Source organism: Diceros bicornis, chromosome 9 (genome assembly GCF_020826845.1).
Source record: "Diceros bicornis minor isolate mBicDic1 chromosome 9, mDicBic1.mat.cur, whole genome shotgun sequence".
Taxonomy (NCBI): Eukaryota; Metazoa; Chordata; class Mammalia; order Perissodactyla; family Rhinocerotidae; genus Diceros; species Diceros bicornis.
Window position 1 is genome coordinate 57,002,670 of NC_080748.1, and position 19,412 is coordinate 57,022,081.

The following is a 19,412-nucleotide window of genomic DNA, read 5'->3' on the forward strand; positions in this document are numbered from 1 at the left end:
ACTGGCACCCTATCTCTCCTTCACAGCCAAAGTTCTCAGAAGAGTTGATAATACTTTCTGTCTCCATTTTTTTGGGTTCCTGCCACCATTAGTTCATGGAAATAGCTCTCTCCAGATCACTAATGACCTTGCTGATAAATTCTTATTGATATATCAGTCCTGATAAGCACCTGACCTTTCAAATGGCAGCACTGGCTATTCATGTCTTTATGAAATCTTCTCTCTCATTGTCTTTTGAGAACTCCTCACCCCCACCAACACACTCTCCTGGAGTTTCTTTTATTTCTCTAGTCATTCTTTCTCACTCTCCTTTGCTACCTCATCATCCTCTATCAAGCCATTAAAGGTTGATGTTCCTAATGGCTCAAAGTCCTTCTTCTCTTATCATTCTCCGCTCTGCCCTTTGACAGCATTATCCATGCCCAGGGCTTCAATGGCCATTTGCATGTTCTCAACTCCTTCATTTCTGTCTACTCTAGACCTCTTCTCTGAGTTATTTTTGGATAGCCAAGTGCCTACTTGACACTTTCACTTTAATGTCTCAAAAGCACTGCAAACTCAACATGTTCAAAATGAAATTAATAATTTTCCACACTAAGCTGGTCCTCTATCTCAGTTAATAATACTGTCCTCCAGCCAGTCAAAACCCCCAAAACTTGAAGTTGTATTTTGCACCTTTCTCTCCTTAACCACCAATATCCAATCCATTAGTAAATCCTGCCAATTTGCCTCTTAAATGCCGCTTGAATCCAAATACCTCTCTCCATTTCTGTCGTCATATCTCCCCTGGGCTACAACAGCAGCTACCTAAGTATTCTCTCTTCATTCACCCTGATAACTCCCCTCCCCCAATCTCTTCTCCACCCAGTTGCCAGAGTGATATTTATAAAAGGATGATCGGAACATATCACCCTCCTAAATAAAGATTATGACTTTTCATTGTTCTTAAAGACTTAAATCCTTAGGATTGACTGCCTACATTTACCTTCCTTCCATTCCTCATAACTCCCCTTTGCTCTCTGTTCCAGTCACTGAATCTGTTTTAAATGTACTATACTCCCACCTTCTACAGACCCTTATCGTGTAAGCTTCCTCTGTCTGAAATGCTGTCTTCTTCCCCATCTGGGGCACTTATGTTCTTGTGGCCATGTTTTGACGTGATTTTTCTTCAAAATGTCACTTCTGACTTATCTGTGTCTGTTCTCTCTTTTAAGCCAGGCATAGAAGGTGGCAGCTTCTTTTCCTTGATTTGTCCAAATAACACTTGCATAAGGTTTTAATAAAGATGTCAGATGGTGGGAGTGGTAGCAATACACCATAGAAGGCCAAACCAAACTACGTAAAATGTAATATTGGAAATTCCTGTTTGTAAGTTCCTTGGCCACCCCTGTTATTGGTCATTTCTCATTGGCTGACATTTCTCTACAGGCCTGGCCCTGTTCCTGTTTTTCTCTGCAGCCTCTCACTCCTTCTTTCTTCTATCTCTATTTTACTCTTTTTCCTCACTCTCTCTGTCCCTCCCCCACCACACACACACATACAATTTCTATTAATTACTTACACTGGGTGGTTTAGTTCTCTCTTTGCTATGCTAGGCTGTGCTCAGAGAATCTCATCCTCATGACCAAACATGGTGATGTATTTACTCTTTGGGAGGCACTCTATGCTACCTTTTAAAATAAAATTACTTTCTGATGTCACAATAATATAAACATCTAGTTACCGACACTTAAAATACCAAAACTGTCATCGACTTCTCTGTCTCCCTTACTCCTCTTATTCAATCAGTCATTGCAGTGAGTTTGAGGGATTGGATGTTGACCGAGGGAAAAGGTATGACCACAGGGTGACAGTAGCACACTACAAGCTTTATTTGGATGGCGCTTTGACAGGTTTGCCTGGGAAGGAGTCACTCACAGCGTGAGACTTTCCAAAGGCAACCGCACAGGGGCCACCACCAGAAAGAAAGGAGGGCAAGGGAACTCCTGAGGGAGGTGGGGAGCAGAGAGAGGGCTTCCATGTCTAGGTGACGCCCCTCAGCAGCATAGCGGGCAGTTCCTGGGTCAGAGAACTCCGAAGGGCAGCAGCAGCTTGGGGTCTTTAATATCTCCAAAAGTTGGATAATATGGATGCACGAGTAACCACAACACCAGATCAGCTGTGGGATCACGAGAAAAACATCAGCATTTGGGAGGACCTCTGATGTGTAGGGAGACCGTCTAACAGGAGATTCCGGAAAACAGTCCTGAAAGAGGTTTTGGGGGAGAGGAGTAGAGGAATTACACAATGCTAGGTTTCCAAGCCTGGGGTGATTTTAAGCATAGTGATGTCACCAATCAATGTAGAAAGAAATAGGGGCAGAATGGGGAGTACACAATTGGTTTCATGAAGCTGAATGTGCGTTGATTTCAGCTGGTAGAGCTTGGGATACTGAAAGCATATATTTGTGGAGGTAATTTCCAAGCAGCGAGAAATGGGGAAAGTGCTCAGGTAGGAGATCCAGATTTGAGAATGAGCACAGAGATTTTAAAGGTGGTATCTTCAGAGTGAAGTTACCTATGGAGAAAATTTTAGACGAGAAGAGAATGAAAGTTGAACCTTGATGTGTGTCTACACGTCAGGTGGTAGAGGAGGAACCGGAAAATGAGACCATAATTAGTGGAATTACATGGTAAAGGTGAGGTGTATGTAGGGTGGAGACAGGGAGGGCGGGTTCATCCTACCATCCCAAACCAGCCCATCCTTCAGTCTCATATGAATTACTTCCTCGACACAGCTTGCTCAGCCCAAGGGGTTGTTTTTTTATCTGAACTCAGAAAGCTTATCGTCTGAAATCCTCAGTTGGCAATTAATTGTGAGTTACCTTGAAATATTACTCATTTTTGGGGTATACTCATCAACTAGCTGATGTCATCTTATAATCCTTTGACTCATCAATAAATTTATGCATAGTAATTTGTCAATAAGTACATATTGGTTGATTAATTTTAATATTTCTTAGTATCTACAAGATAAGGAATTTCCCTCAATCCATTATCATATTTGTCTCTTTGTAGTTAGGCTTTATTCTATGCGCTTAGTTGTGATGACTGTTTAAACATCTCCCTCTCTCTTTCTCTTTCTCTCCCTCTGTCTGTCTCTGTCTCTCTCTCTTTCCAACACAATTGTTAAGCTCTGACTATGTGCTGGGAAAACAATTTGCTAGAAGCTAAGAACACAGAGATGTGTAAGACCCAGTCCCTATTTCAAGAAACACAAAGTCTATCAAGGAGTCAGTTTTGAGCCAGGAGTGCTAAATATGAAGGCTGGCTCCAACTGAGAGCAGGTCCTTGGGGTTATGATAAAGGGAAAGGCTGAGACAGCAACAAAATACGCAGAAGGATGGAGAGGGAAGCAATAGAGGATGTGTTTGAGGTGCAGTAGGGTCAAAAGACAAGATGCTTGAGGTAAGCCTTAAAGAAGGAGTATGAGTAAGCCAGGTGCAGAGGTGAGGTGGGGATGGGGCCATTCTAAGCAGAAAGGAGAGGAGGAGTAAAGGTTCTAATGCCAGAGAGCATGGTGTGTGTATGTGCGTGAGTGCACACTTGTGCGTTCATGTGTCTTTGTGTGTGTACAACTATGGGATTTCTATCCAAGAGATACTCTCTGAATTCATCCTTTATTACTAATGTTTAGTAGTAGCAGGACATCCAGTAATTACAAATTCGATGTCATGTGAAAAAATGTCTTTTAGTATAAGACATTATGGGTAGATATCCATTCACAATTTATAAGCAGCTTAGGTAACTTTTCAGAATATCATGTTTCTATTTTAAGAGTTAATGCTTTGCTGTTATGTAATTTGAGCTCTGCTATGTGCTAGAGATTATGAAATATATTTAAAAAAAATACAAATGTCTTCAATATGAAAAATTTTAGGTCAGAGCCAGTGACAGTTTTTCCTTTTTCACTTCTTCCATTTTCAGATTTATCAGAAAATCTGACACAAAGCATTTTGTCAGCAATCACTACGTATGTCTTCATTTTTCAAGTTCTTAAACTTTTTCTCATCTTTGAGTCCTTCAAAAGAGTGATGACATTTACCCCCAGGCTTGAGACAATGGAGTGGATATTAGGTACCATTCATAAGAAATGTTCAGTTGCTTCATAGTGAAATATGGGCATAGCATTTCTAGGAATTTGATGATGAAGTTGCTTCTGAGTTCAGAACCCACCGTTAAATCTTGGTATTCTGTTCCTGGTAAATTCAAGTGCTTCTGACTATGTATGTAGGTGACTTAGAGGTTCAGTGGTTAAATGGCATGTGAAGTTCATTTAAGAAACTCACTGAAGCTGAAATAAGGTAGTTGCTTAACACACAATATGAATGTTTATGATGTTACCCATTATACTGATTCAGGGACAACAGTGAAGCTACCACCACTACCACCACCAACAAAAAAACAATGTCTTCTTTTCTGGAATCATTTCCAAAGACAGAGAAGGAAATAATATCCGATAAAATTAAAATAGTGGGAACACACCTAGGAAATTACCATATAATTAAACACTTGCTACGTACTTTCATAATTTCTCATCCATATTTGTTTCAACCTCTTCTCCTTCAGTGGTTTTCACTTCTAGTTAGCTGATTGGTAGAGCTGAAGGAGGAAAAAAAATCCTGATTGAGAAGCGAGTTGCCATGGCAACCTTGCACTACAGTTATATTTTTCTGTCTGTAACTATAAATGGTAAAATGTGACCTTTCTAATTATGCGGCAATATTTTTAACTCTATTGGTACCAAACGTTCTACAAAGTTTGCTATCATGCTAAATTAAATCAATGTGTTTCATTTTTATGTCAACAAAAGTCTTCGTTATATTAACTAGAATCTGTTTTGCAAAAATTAAGATTCTAAGACTCTCACTAAAATGTCAAAGTACGGTGGTTTTAAAATCTTATCTGAATGCCTAGAATATCCATTCTAAACAGTCAAAATAATTAAAACATTAAGCTGAGTTAAGGTTTATTGTTTTTGAAAAGTGTTGCTTAAATAGAATAAGGAGACAGCTAACTCAGAATGTGGAAATGGAGAACTTAACCTTTAGCAATGAGTTGCTTTTTCCTCAGTCCTGTGAGGTCAACATAGACAGTCTCTGATCTCCTGATGCTGGTTTTAAGTAACTCATGCATTCAAACAACAACCAGCAAAAAACATCCCCGCTTCCCCCAATCCAGATTCCCCCGCCCCTCCATTTCCTGGAGTCCCTGTGGCCTCTGCCACTGCCAGGGGAGCCCCCTGGAGTGTGATGCAGCAAGGGATCTTCAGGTTCAGAAGCAGGGGCGAGGGACAAGCTGTGAGAATCAGGATACCTGGGGGCAAGTGCTCTGCCAAAAACATCACCCTCCAAGCTACAACTCCCTGTGCCCCAACCATAAAAGGCAAACAATTTTATATAGAAAAAATTTATTTCACTGTTTAGGAGTATTGCCTGAAGGTGTATCAACTAGAGATCATAAATCTCACCTCAATTAAAAGCCTGAAAACTCTGACAGGTTAAAGGGGCTGTCTCTGGTCATTCAAATCTCAGTGTCAATTACATGAATCAGTTTTCTTTCCTGCTAGAACCGGGTAGAGTTGGAGCACACTGAGGCAAAGGTGGTTTGGATTTTGTGGAGAGGAGAAAGCGTTGTAGCAAGAAGCCTCTGGAAGGCAGGGAGGCCCGGGTGTGGTGTAGTGTGGGTGACAGGAGCATACTCTGACATAGGGACTGTGCTTCTAAGAGCCTAGGGGGAGGGCAGTGAAAAATAGGGGGTGGGGGTGCAAGGACCAATATTTTACTTAGGACTGTCTTCATACATGGGGACACTTCTTTGTCCTCTGATCTTTCTTCTTCCTCTCTTAGATATATTCAGAATGTTATATAAGTGGAATCACAAAGTATATATAGCCTCCTGAATCTGGCTTCTTTCACTTAGCATAATGCATGTGAGATTCATCCATGTGGTTACAGGTATCAGTTTCATTCCTTTTCATTGTTGAGTAGTATTCCATTGTATGGAGGTACACAGTTCATTTATCCATTCACCAGTTGAAGGACATTTGGCTTGTTTGCAAAGATGCTTTAAATGTTCACACACAGCCATCTGACAATCCTTTGTTAGATATGTGATTTCCAAATATTTTTTCTCTGTATGTGACTTGTATTTTCATTCCCTTAACAATGTATTTTACAGATCAAAAGTTTTTTAATCTAATGAAATCCAATTTATCAAGTTTTTTTTAAATTAATTGTGCTCTTGGTCTAATATCTAAGAACTATCTGCCTAAACCATGGTCACAAAGATTTTTCTTCTGTGTGTTCTTCTAAAAGTTTTATAGTTGTATATTATATACATAGGACTATGATCCATTTTGAGTAGACTCCTTTTTTAATGCTGAAAATTTTCACAGTTTCATTTGATAATAGTTGGACTATTCTTAGTACGTCTTTGAGAAAACATATCAAGACCACAAGCTGCTACAAATTCAGCAATACTTAAAAATTTGTGTTTATTGATCAGCTAAAGTTTATATATGTTCTCACAGATCTGACCTAAATTATACTAATTTACATTTTGTTAACCACAACTGCAACTACATATATTTGGAAGTGCAGTATATGAATGTGCATCATACTTAGTCTATAGCAAGTACTCGGGGCTCTGTGGAATTGAGGATTCCTTGCGATAACTCTTTCTCCCAGGGTCACATAGTGGTTTGCCAGCCACGTATGTGGACCAATCTCCTCCTCTTGTAAATGAAGAAGCAGAAACTCAGAAAGAATCAGCATTCTTTCCAGGATCAAACTGAAAGTTAGTGGCAAAGCTAGTCTAGAACCTAGGTCTCTGGAATTCTAGTCCAGTGCATGCTCCATTGCTGGTTATCGTTTGTGGAAATGGCCACTGGCTGCTAGAAAGGGAGACATCATCACAGTAATCATTCTTTTGAACATGTGCCTTGCATTCTATAAGCTCTTTGAGAGCATGGACCACACCCTTTCCAGTCTTTGAATGCCTGGTTTTGCCTCATACACTGCTATGCGTCCTAACATTATTACTGGGGCAGTTGTGCCGTAAGTGCTTGTTGAGCTACCGACTCCTTCCTTGGGAAAGGAAATAATACAGCGCAACCTACTGTTCTTAGGTTTGCATTGGAAATACCTGGAAAAGTATTGGTTTGATACAGTATTATATAGAGAAAAAAGCATGGGATTTGACATCAGAAAGACTAGGTTGAAACCCTAGCTGAACCACTTACCAGCAATGTGACACAGAGCAAATTACTCAACATTTTTGAAACTCAGTGAAAAAAATAATAATATACACTCCACAGGATTGATGTACAGATTGAATAAAATAATGTATGTGAGAGCTTGGCAAAGTTGGCGTGTTACTGGAACTGAAAAAACATAAGTTTGATCTCCTTTGCCATTGTTGGAATAAAAATTATATTTGTGGGCTACAAAAGCTAAGCACAATGGAAAGTGAAAGCAAAACTCATAAATATTAGAGTCAATTATTCTTGTTTCAATCTAGACCTGTGCTGTGGTAATAGAAATGTTCTTCACAAAGTCAGTCTTGAGCAGAAGTCACAGAGCCAAGCGTGTTATCTAAAAAAGCCATAATGGAAAGAAGTGATCTTTGCAGCAGCACATGAAAATGAAGAAATATAAACAGCTTTACAGTGTTATTTCTATTAGCTCTGGCCTTTGAGCTACTATCTACAAGTTTTCACGTGTTTCTTGTGAAAGCTGCCTTTTTATCCTGAAAGTTATTGTTTACAATTATAGCCATTAATGTGGTGGCATTGATCCTGCAGAGGTCTTGTGGGGTTGAGGGAAAGGCAGAGGGTAGAGCCAGGGTCAACTTGTCCAAGCTTAAACATTGCATCTCAAAGTGGCATTCAAACAGGATCATTCCACGTGAATGTCTCTTGTTTCTTTCTCTTCAAAAACATTCCGGGCCACAGCTTCCTGCCTTGCTCTTGCATTTTAATCCCTCTGCTTGGCATCACATCGAGCTCCTGGCATGGCATGAATGACTTCTCTCATTGCCCCCAAGGGCTTGGGATCTGTCATCTGGGGCTGTCATTGCAGAGATGCGAATGAAAGCTCCTTTGAGGTGAATTGAAGTCAATGTGGCCTCTCCTGGCCCCTGCCCAGCAGTGGGTAAATGCATCACCCTCGGGAAGAACTATGCCCCTCTGCTTTTCTTGGCCTTCGCAACTGCACATCTACCTTTTCTTTCCTGGGTATCCCCCAAACCGTCTCTGCACTGTGTACCCAGATCTACCTCTCTACTCGTCCATCTCTGCCTCCCAGACGCACCTGATCAATAACCACCGCCTCTTCGAGGCCTTAGCCATTCTAAACTGGAAGAAATTTAGCTTTCATCAACATGACTCTGGCATAAGCAAAGTTTCGCACCATCTTATTTCTCCTTTTTGTAATCCTCCTTTCCATCTTGTTAGCTCTCTCTCGCCTGTATCCAGTGCCCTGGACAGACTTATTATTACCTAGGACTGGCCACCCACTCACTCCTTTCCTCTACCCCTGGAAGAAAACCATATAATCAGCTAACCCACACAGATGCACTAAAGACACACTATCACTTGAGTGATATAACATTATCCCCAAAACAAGGATACTTTTTGAGAAGAGAAGATGATGGCAATACAAATAAAATAATATCTAATTGTAAAATGTAACACTGGGCCAGAATAGGGAGACTATTTTCGTGTAAATTATTTTTCCAGGCATGTCATGTAACACAATAACTCATCTGAGTGCCTGGTACTTACTAGGTATTCAGTAGTGGAATCAACAATGGACTTCTCCTATGGGACAACTAAACTTGAACAGATTTTTAAAGTTTCAGGCCCCTCTTCGGTAGCCATTTCCCTCCCCCAAAAATAAAAATTCAGTCAATCATTCCCTCTTTCAACACATCTTTATTGGGCACCAACATCACACACAATCCTAGCACTTAGGATATAACTATCCTTTTAGGAGCTTTCAGTCCAGTGTAGAGACTGAAAGTTATGGATAATCCGGAACAGCGTGATATTTGCTATAAAAATAGTGTGCTATGGGAGACATAGGGACATATCTGGCATAGCTTTGGGTACCACCGGAGATGGTAACATCCAAGCCAAAGTCCGAAGGGCAAGGGGGGAGTATCCAGGTGAAAGGGAGAAAGAGGTGTGCCAGAGAGGAGAGAGAATATGGTGGTGTGTGGGCTGGGGGGTAGGAAGTGCAAGTGCTTTGGCAAAGCTACAGTATTGGGTTCATGTGAGATAAAAACAACGGCAGCACTAGGCATTTACTGAGCACTTACAGTGAGCCAGGCAGTGCTCTAAGGCTTTGCATGCCCTTCTGCTGGCTTCAATGCCACCATCAACACAAAAGCCAGGAGATTCACCATGCTCTGTGCTCTGCTGCTCCACTGCCCATCACCCGGAGACTCGCTATCACACTCTGCCAAGAAAGCTTCAGGACTAATTCCATCACATCCTCCATCCTTGTGGCCATGGATCCCCTTGGGAACTCCAGTCACATCATTTCTTCCTTTTTTTTTTTTTTTTGTGAGGAGGACCAGCCCTGAGCCAACATCCAATGCCAATCCTCCTCTTTTTTTTTTTTTTTTTTGCTAAGGAAGACTGGCACTGGGCTAACATCCGTGCCCATCTTCCTCTACTTCATATGGGACGCCGCCACAGCATGGCTTAACAAGCGGTGCGTTGGTGCGCTCCCTGGATCCGAACCGGCAAACCCCAGGCCACCGCAGCAGAACACGTGCACTTAACCGCTTGCACCACCGGCAGGCCCCCACATGATTTCTTATTACCTGGAGCATCCCCACAGCGCTCTGTGTATCACTGAACCCGACCCAACGTAACTGCCTCCTAACTTCTCAAATCCTTCTACGGCGTCTCCCTGGATGTGTCATCCATTACCATCAAAACTCGTTACTCTTCAGCCTCACCTCTGAATGATCTCTCACCTCTTGCTTGAGTTCTCCTAGAAGACCCTGCTCCCACAGCCTCTCTGTCAGTAAGGGCAGTTTTCCTCCTTACTCCACATATCACAGGGTCTGGAGGAAGGGGAGGGGTCCTGTTTGTTCCTGATTGCCCCTTCCTCTCAATTTTAACTCCCTCCTCCCTAAAACTCCCCATTTCTTTGAACCCATTCCATCCTGAGCTTCTCTTCCTCACTGGAGTCACCTGAAGGTCTTTGAGTCACTCACTCTCACTTTTTTGAAGACTGGCACAGTGGTCATTGTCTCTCGGAAACACCCCTCCTGTCACAGAGCTTGGTAATTTCCAAATCTGTTTAGAGGATCTGTCCCTATCCTGGCCTCTCACTTCCTTGACCTCCTCTCCAATGACCTTGTTCTTTACCCTACCTCAGCCACCCATAGATCTTGCCCTTGTAAGTAACCACACATGCTACAAAATTTCAATTGCAAAGCTTTCTCTCTCTGGCTTCCACTTTCCATCTGTCCAGCTCACTCCCTCCAGTTATCTGATTCCAGAAATTCTTTAGCCCCACCACAACTAGCAATGCATTGATTCTACCACAGTCCCTCTCCCCTCATATCCTCACTTTCCTCCAAGTCCCTCTCAGATTCCACGGTCCCTCATTGTAATCACTTCCTTGTGTACTCCTTCCCCTCCCTTGCCATCTTTCTTTTTGTTGCACTCACTTGGCTGAATCATAAACTTAGTTAAATCCAACTCTGTCTATTCTATTCCTGCCCCTGAAGCAACTGAATATGGCGAGAGAAAATGGTGCCAACTAGCCTTATTTTAATTCCATGAGCACTAACCTTCACTGAGCCACTGGTGCTGCCCAAGGATCCCTTTAGAGGCAGCAAAGCATGAGGAGGACTTGGAGCCACACTTCCTGGTTCAGATTCCTCACTCTGCCCATTACCAGCTGTATCATCATGGCATATACATTTTTACTTTCTGTGCCTCCGTCTTTTCATCTGTAAAATAGGGAGAAGAATGATACTTATTTCTGGGATTGCAGTGAGGATTAAATGAGTTAATATGTATAAAGTATTTAGAAAAGTTCTTGGCACGTAATAATCACATATAATGGTGTGTTATTTTTATTATCATCATACTACATTTCCTCAATCCATTTACTGTCCTGTTCTCCTAGAAACCATTTCACACATTCTCTCTGCTCCTCTCTTCTCCAACTCCTGTTCCCCCTCCTCACTTTGAATTAATGAACTTGATTCCTGTTTTACTGAGGAAATAGAAACAAATGAAGGAAAATTTTTTCCACTCCAAATCAACCAGCATACCTCAGCTGTATCCATCTAGTCTCCTTCCCTCCTGCTACTATGGATAAGCTCTCTCTGCTGCTACAGAGTAGCTACTACAGAGAGTAGTACTACAGAGAGTAGTAGCTACTACAGAGAGCTCATCCATAGTAGCAGGTCTGTCTAAGACCAACCAGCCCACTTGTGCCTTAAGTCCCATCACTTCCCAAGGACATCTGTCTAGCACTTTCCACTCACTCTCCTGCACCATCAAATTTAGCCTCTTCACTGGATCATTCCCATCATCCTAACTACATACTGTAGTAACCTTTCTTGACCCATCAACCTACAGATGGCTACTCATTTCTCGCTTCCCTCTTCACTGCAAAATGCCTCAAAAGAAGTATCTACATCAATGCCTCTACTTCCCATATTCTCTTGAATCCACTCCTATAATGTTTTTTCACCACTTCCCCATCAAAACTGCTCTTATCAGGGTTTCCAATGACCACTATATCGCCCAAACCATGCTAACTTCCCAATCCTTGTTTTATTTGATCCGTCAGTAACATTTGGCTTGGCCAATTACTCCCTTCTTGAAACACTTTCCTCACTTGGCTTCCGGGCTATCACACCCTCATATGTCTCTTCTTTTCTCCTTGGCCACTTCTCCTCAGACTCTTCTGCTGTTTCCTTCTCATATTCTTGACATCTAAGTATTGCAGGGCCCAGGGTTCAACCTTTGGCCTTCTTTTCATCTTTACTTACACTAACTCCCTTAGTGATCTCGTCCAGTTTCAGCTATTAAATACCATCTCTAAGCTGATGATGTTCATATTTATATGCTCTTCCTCCAATATCCTCATGGCTCATTTTATCACTTCTTTCAGATCTTAGCTCAAATTTCGCCTCACAGAAAGACCTTCCCAGGCCATTCTATACAAAATAGTGTCCCTACCCCATCACTCTATATCCCTTTCCTGTGTTTTAGTTTTCCTCGTAGCACTTTTCTCCATTTGTCATATATTTATTTGTGTATTGAAAGCCTTTTGAGAACAGGGGAATTATCCATTTTGTAGAATGCCTTGTACATAGAAAGCTACCAAAAAAAATTTGTTAAATAAAAGCATGATCTAGTCAATTATACAGCAATAGAAAGAAAGAAATAAAAATAAAGTACACAACGCTGTCAAAAAAATAAATAAATAAAAAAATAAATAAATAAAAGCATGCTCTCATTCAGTGCTGGCAACACCCCAACAATCCTATTAGAAAGGTTATTTCAGATGAAGAAATGGAATCAGGTTAACCCATTACCACACAGCTGGCAATTCAGGCAGCCTGACTCCAGAACCTATGTGCTCACCTCGCATGCTGCAGAAGCCAGAGGGGTAAACAGAGTCTATATTACAGAGTACTTTAACCAGGTATGAAATTTATCTTGAGGATAATAGGGAACAACTGGAGTGGTAGTGGTTGGGGTGGAGGGAGTGACATGCCCTGGGTATGGTGCTGATTCCATCCAAAATATGCACATAATTGCCTGTCTTCAGTTCCTAGGTCATCCAGTCACACCAGCTCAGTGGTTACCATGGCGCTTCATTGGAAAGTTTAGGCTGACTGTACATATATGCTTTGCTATTATCAAACTGGCCTGTGCTGACAATATTTAAGTCAGATTTAGTTAAGAACTTCAAATCAACTTTACCTTGAGGTCTGTGGAATTGAAACCATTTCTTGCTGTTTCCGTAGCAGCCTGACAGTTGACATAATTCCTAAAGAAGCTTATATGTTAATGCCCAAGAACCATTTACTATGCTCGTGTGCTGCTGACCCAAAATGCCACGGCTTGAGCTAGACAGTCTAGCACAATATTAAGCTGTTTAAAGAACACATTATGTTTCAAACTACAGTTAAAGATGATAGGGTTTCCAAAAATCTGGTTAAATGAACTTTCAAAATATCTGTAATCTAAATATTTGACTTCTTTAAAGGTCAGTGCTCCATAGGTTCTGACCTTTCAGGTACTTCATGCGTGGAGGTTGTGAGATGCAGGAGATATTTCCACGTAGGCAATAAATGCATTTGGTTAATAGATGCTAAACTTGACCATGTTTCCATGGTGAAACGAACTGCTGTTTTCTGCTTTAAAGGGAACCAACTGTTCACCCTCCAATACCTCCAAAGCCCAGTTCTCCTGTTTCATCTCCTAACCAGCTAAGACGAGATAATAGGTAAGACCTAGCACTGCAGAATTTTTTGCCAAAATGAAGAAGTTCAACGGAAATGAAAGCAAATGAATTGCGGGCTGTTTTGTACAAAGCATGGATATGTTTTGTGTGCACATTCTCTGAAGAGGCACTTGTAAAGCTTTTCTAACTCTGTTTGCCAACACAAGTGTGTATTTATGTTTGCCTTCAAATACTTACGGCCATTACACCTTCAAGATAGAAATGAACAACATTCATGTCTAGGAAGTGTTCATACTCAGGCTTCCACTAGGTTATGTATTAGGAGCCAATATGTAAGGAACCTCTCTCTCTGTATATAAAAATATAAATATATATGTATATATGTATTTGACATATATTATATATAATATCAATATAAGCCATATATATATACATATACACACACACACACAGTTTATATTTACTCCTAGTTAAGTTTTCCATTAAGAGCTACATTTTCTGATGAAAGATGTTCTTGAAACTTTATGTTACTGTTCAAACCCTCCCTTATGTTAGAAATACCTTTGGGTAGTTCTTTAGTGTTGTTTTAGCTAAGGAATTTGTAATCTATTTCAAAACTATCACAAATTTTGAAAAATGTTCTAATTAACTTCTCTCTGAATCAACAAAAAAAGACAGACTTGCTTTTCCACTTTGAATCTCTGACACTTTATAATTAATACTAAAAAACAAATTCAGAGATGTGAAAATCTTCCCATGTGTTCCTGTTAAACTGTTTAATAATCTCAAACCATTTTTCAAGACATACGTTGCACATTTCCATTATTATTGTGCGATTTTAAAAAATGGTATCTCAATGAAGACTGAATACATTAGATCTGCTTGATTGCTGCCTTTGATTCTTTGGTATGTTTGCTTTTGATGGTGATTTTTTGACAAAATGTGAGACAATTCTAGAACTATTCTTTAGTAAGAGGATAAATTCAGCTAGAATATGCCAATTGGGAGGCAGGCCTATGTAGCATTAGGGGTTCAGCCTACTGAGTTAAAAACTCAGGTCTGAATTCAGTGAAACTTCACAGGATCTTTGAAATTTTGTCCTTAGGATGAGAAGATAATTTTTTTTTTTAACTGAGTCAAGAAAATACTTCTTCATCGAATTAATAAAAAATATAAATGAGATTTATAACTTTTTATTTGTACATTGGTTATAATTATACTCTTAATAACTTCTCAAACTTTTTATCTTATTTTTCCTTTTACTCTTATAGTATTGCACAATTAAATCTCAATTTGAATAGGATTTTTTTTAGGGGGCTAAGATAAATTGGCTTTAGTACCACCTAAATTCTAATCTAAAATCAGCATCTCTAGAGCAGTGAGCTTGTGCAGTTTCAAAAGAAGCTAAATTTCACGGGAATTGGTCTAATCCATTTTTACTACTCTAGTTTCTTTTTTCCACCAATCATCTTAAAAATAAAATTAGGACAACTTGCATGTTTTAAACCCTGATTACTTTAATCACAGCAAGATGATTTTAATGAAAGAATATGAAAAGGAAGTGTTTCCTATGTAATTAACACATGTCCTCAGGGGTACAAAAAATAGTTGAATAGAGTTTCTTGAGGAAAAGCAAGAATGTATAAGTAGGTCAATAAGATACTTAGAAAAAGAACAGAGAAAAGCCTTATATCATAAATTGTCACAGAACCTAACATTGTAAAATTTAATACTGTCAACTCAATGTTTTCCTTCTTAATGTGATGGGTGTACTAGAAATATAAAAATATTTCCCATCTTATCTGAGCAAATATACTTCTTGATAATATTCACATGGAATGTCTTTAAGAAAAAAAATCATTCCTCTGATGCCTAATAATAAAAAAATGATTCTTAATATTTTAAAATCTTATATCGTTATCTAACAGAGGTAAGTATGAAAATGCTTTATTGATGATTGGAAACTAAAATAGAATAAACATGAACATGTTTAAGACAGATATATCTAAATATATCCAGTGGTTAGAAGTATATTAAAACAGATAAGCTAAATTGCAAAGTTAGTATATTGGACTCTAGAACTTCAAATAGAAGATGGTTGAGTTCTAGTGAACCAAAAGAGCTAAGGTAAGTTTGTTATCTCAAGTAGTACTGTTGTTCTGACACACTTATCTTTTTGAATATAAATGTTTTCCTATAAATTTAAATTTAACAGAGAAGTGTTTCCTTACCTAACAGATGTTATTTTTAACTTTAAAAATATAGGCAGATATGTCCACCTAAACCAGGTGTATATACAGAAACTAACAGATCTGCTGAAAGAAATATAAGGTACAATGATCTACACCTATATCTATGTAGTTGTAGAAATGATAAAGTATGCTTTATTAGAACACTTAAGAACACAAAACAGTTAATAATTAAAGTCAATTTTCCACTTAAATATAGTAGATGATAGATATTTTTATATGTAGCTGAGAATTTTATTCCTTTTATTTCTAGTTTAAGCTTTACATTAAGAAAATAACCAAAATTGTCTGAACGTGACAGCAGAATAAGATTAGACCCCTTAAGACAGGAAAATACCTCTTTATTCCAGCATTTGTCCCCAGTTCTGTGATATAGTTGGTGTTAAGGCATACGTAAATGAAGAGGTGGAAATATAGTTAATTAATTGAACTTGTTCTACAAAAGCTTTGCCTGGAATTGGCTGTATGATAAGGTCACATTCACCCCCACCAGCATCATCAGGAAGAGGCTTACAAATTGTATTGATGCCTTTGGGTAAGGTTTCCCCATGATAGTCCTGATTTATGCCTGTTGTCTTGTACATCTCATCTAGTTTAACATTTGTTTTAGATATATCTTGTTCTCATTTTTTATTTTTTGGGAAAACCCACTATTTTTGAAATTAGTTTTTGAACAATGCTACTTTATAGTTCTATCAATATGATAAACCAATTTTTTTATTATGGTAAAAAACATATAACATTAAATTTACCATCTTAACTATTATAATAAATCAATTTTTCAGTAAAAAATTTTTTTGACTGAAAACGTTTTTCGAAGTTCAGAAGTTACATACTTTTCTTTTCTTTTTTTTTTTTTTTATCATTTCCCTTGACTCTCAGAAGAGTCCCAGTTTGAAACATACCTCACATAGATACCTTACCTTTGGGGAAAATCATGTTTTCCTTGTACCTAGTGACTTAAAGTGCAGCGCTACCTCAGCATTTCCCAAACTGTGTCCCATGTGCCACGAGACATCAATGCATGTTCTGTGAAAGAAGGGGTTAATGGCCCAACGCTTTTAGGGAACATAATTAAATAGAGTCCTCTGCCACAGGACTTCTCAGAATCTTCAGTGTGCTCATATGTATTCTGAATCTCCAGAAGTAGGTTACATTTCCCAAATTTACTTGACTACAAAATTCTCTGTTCGTGGAAGTCTATTAACCTTCTATGAGACATTGTTTGTGAAACATAGGTCTTAATTACAGGGAAACCTATAAGGATTTTTACAATTACTCCTTTTCATGACCTCGGGAGACAAGCATGGATTCAAGCCCTCTATGGGTCACATGCTTCCACCTATCCTATAGTTTAAAACGTACTTTCTTTCCCTTTGGAAGCCTAAGACAACAGATATTTTCACCTCATGTGAGGGACTAATTAATCATCTGGATATGTTGCTTAATGCTCCTTGGCTCCGGTAGAAAAACTTCTGAACACACTTCTGTGTTTACTTATGCGGTTAACTGTATTTTCTTGTCCATACCCTATTTTAAGTAGAGAACTTGGGAGCAGCCAATATGAGTCTTTAGAAGAAACTGTAGTTATTTCTGCGAGCACTAGATGGCAGAGCCAACGCCCAGGTGGAATAACAGGGGGGAGTGTGTGTGTGTGTTTGTGTGTGTGTCTGTGCTGTGTGCTGATACGATAGAACTAATTTGTTATTCAGTTAAACTCAATAATTCCTGAACAACACACGGACTATCTCTTTCTTCACTAAAAACAGATGAAGAATTTTACCTACTTCGAAGATAGCTTGACTGTCACTGACTTGTATTTATTTTTCATTGAAGGAGTCAGGATCTCGAGAACATTGTCAAAGTGGACACCTCACTTCAGAAACCTGACAAGGGGTAAGATCTCAGAGCTTTTGAGCTTGTTTTTTCCTTCTCTTTATATTTCAAAAATGCTTAACAAGTACCTTTAAGGATTCCAAGTATGCGGGCCTGCCCAATGGCATAGTGGTTAAGTTTGGTGTGCTCTGGTTCAGCGGCCCAGGTTCGCAGGCCTGGATTCCAGGCTCAGACCTACACCATTCATCAAGCCATGCTGTGGAGGCGTCCCACATACAAAATAGGGGAAGACGGGCACAGATGTTAGCTCAGGGCCACTCTTCCTCAAGCAAAAAGAGGAAGATTGGCAACAGGTGTTAGCTCAGGGCCCCTCTTCCTCACCAAAAAAAAAAAAGTTCCAAATATGAACAAAATCCCAATGCTGTTTATTATACCTAGTTTAAAAGAAGAAAAAAATCAGTGTCTCTAGATATGTGTCCCTGAAAATTGGGTGACGCTGACATTTATGGATACTCTGTTTCCTCTGCCTCCTCCTTTGGTGATTGTACTCATCCCAGTTATCTCAGCTGTCTGTGGTTTTGACCTTGTCCCAGTCCTGTATTTATGTTGCTGGCTCAGATCTCTACTTATCTATATCCCCAGCACCTCGATTTAGAATGTCCTAAGCTACATTCAACTTCCTTCTCAAACATGCTATTTCCTGGCTTCTCTCTGTTCTTTCACTCAGGCAAGCTCATTTGTCTGGAATGAATCATTCTTTTGTTTTTTTCCTCGTGAGGAAGATTAGTCCTGAGCTAACATCGATGCCAATCCTCCTCTTTTTGCTGAGGGAGACTGGCCCTGGGCTAACATCCATGCTGATCTTCCTCTACTTTATACGGGATGCTGCCACAGCATGGCTTGACAAACGGTGCGTCAGTGTGCACCCAGGATCCGAACCCGCGAACCCTGGGCCACCGCAGCAGGGCACGCGCACTTAACTGCTACACCACCTGGTCGGCCCCCTGGAATCATTCTTGGTTCTTCCATGTCTTGTTCCCTTTATGTAGTATCAGGCACATATGGATTAAATGTCTAAAATACCCCTCATGCCCACGTGGCCTCACCCTAGTTCAAACCCTCGTTGACTCCAGCATACGTTGTGAGAATATCTATCCACATTTTCTTACACTCCTTCAGTCTCTCCTCCCACAAAACCGTTACTACCCATCACTGCCAGAGTTTTCTTACTAAGATTTTGCTCGAACAGTCACTCCACTGGCTCCCCATTGCCCATTCAGTTACTTACAACCTCATTCAAGGCCTTTGTTAATCTGGCTCCAATCTAACCTTCCAGAGTTATCTCTGACTTCACACTTACATTTACCCTCCATGCAATACCAAGTTAAACCACTTCATCTCTATAGTTTTCAGATACTCTGCCTTTGTTTATGCCACTCTACCCACATGGCAGCCTTTTCCAGCCTCAAGGCCACCATATCAATCTATCCAGGTCCTACCCATTTTTCAAGATCCAGGTCAAATACACCTCCTCTGTGAAGTCTTCCCTGAGAGATCCAGTGAGTTGTGACTTCTGCATCTCTTAGATATTAGAGTCCCACTATTTATGTTTTATAACAACTAATTATATTTGGTGTTGTTTCATCTTCTCTATCATCTTTTTAATCTCTTAGATTAGAGCAGATATTTTGTCTTATTCACCATATGCCATTTGCAAAATCTGACATGATGCTTTGTGTAAAGTAGTTGTTTATATAATAGCTAATGGTAAAATAATGATGAGCAGTGAGAAACCCTTGAGTATGAACATTCCATAGTTTAAATCCCATACATACAAA

The 19,412-nt window shown here is 39.7% G+C and overlaps 1 protein-coding gene across 6 annotated transcripts in view; it reads left to right on the top strand.

The window, feature by feature from the left end:
- SCEL (sciellin) overlaps positions 1 to 19,412 on the top strand; it is a 103,649-nt gene that overhangs the window by 34,815 nt on the left and 49,422 nt on the right. For all 6 annotated transcript variants that reach the window (XM_058548337.1, XM_058548341.1, XM_058548340.1 and 3 more), the window contains 3 exons: positions 13,451 to 13,531; positions 15,755 to 15,820; positions 17,575 to 17,634. In XM_058548337.1, coding sequence (XP_058404320.1) covers positions 13,451 to 13,531; positions 15,755 to 15,820; positions 17,575 to 17,634 — 207 coding nt within the window. The remainder of the gene's footprint in view (positions 1 to 13,450; positions 13,532 to 15,754; positions 15,821 to 17,574; positions 17,635 to 19,412) is intronic.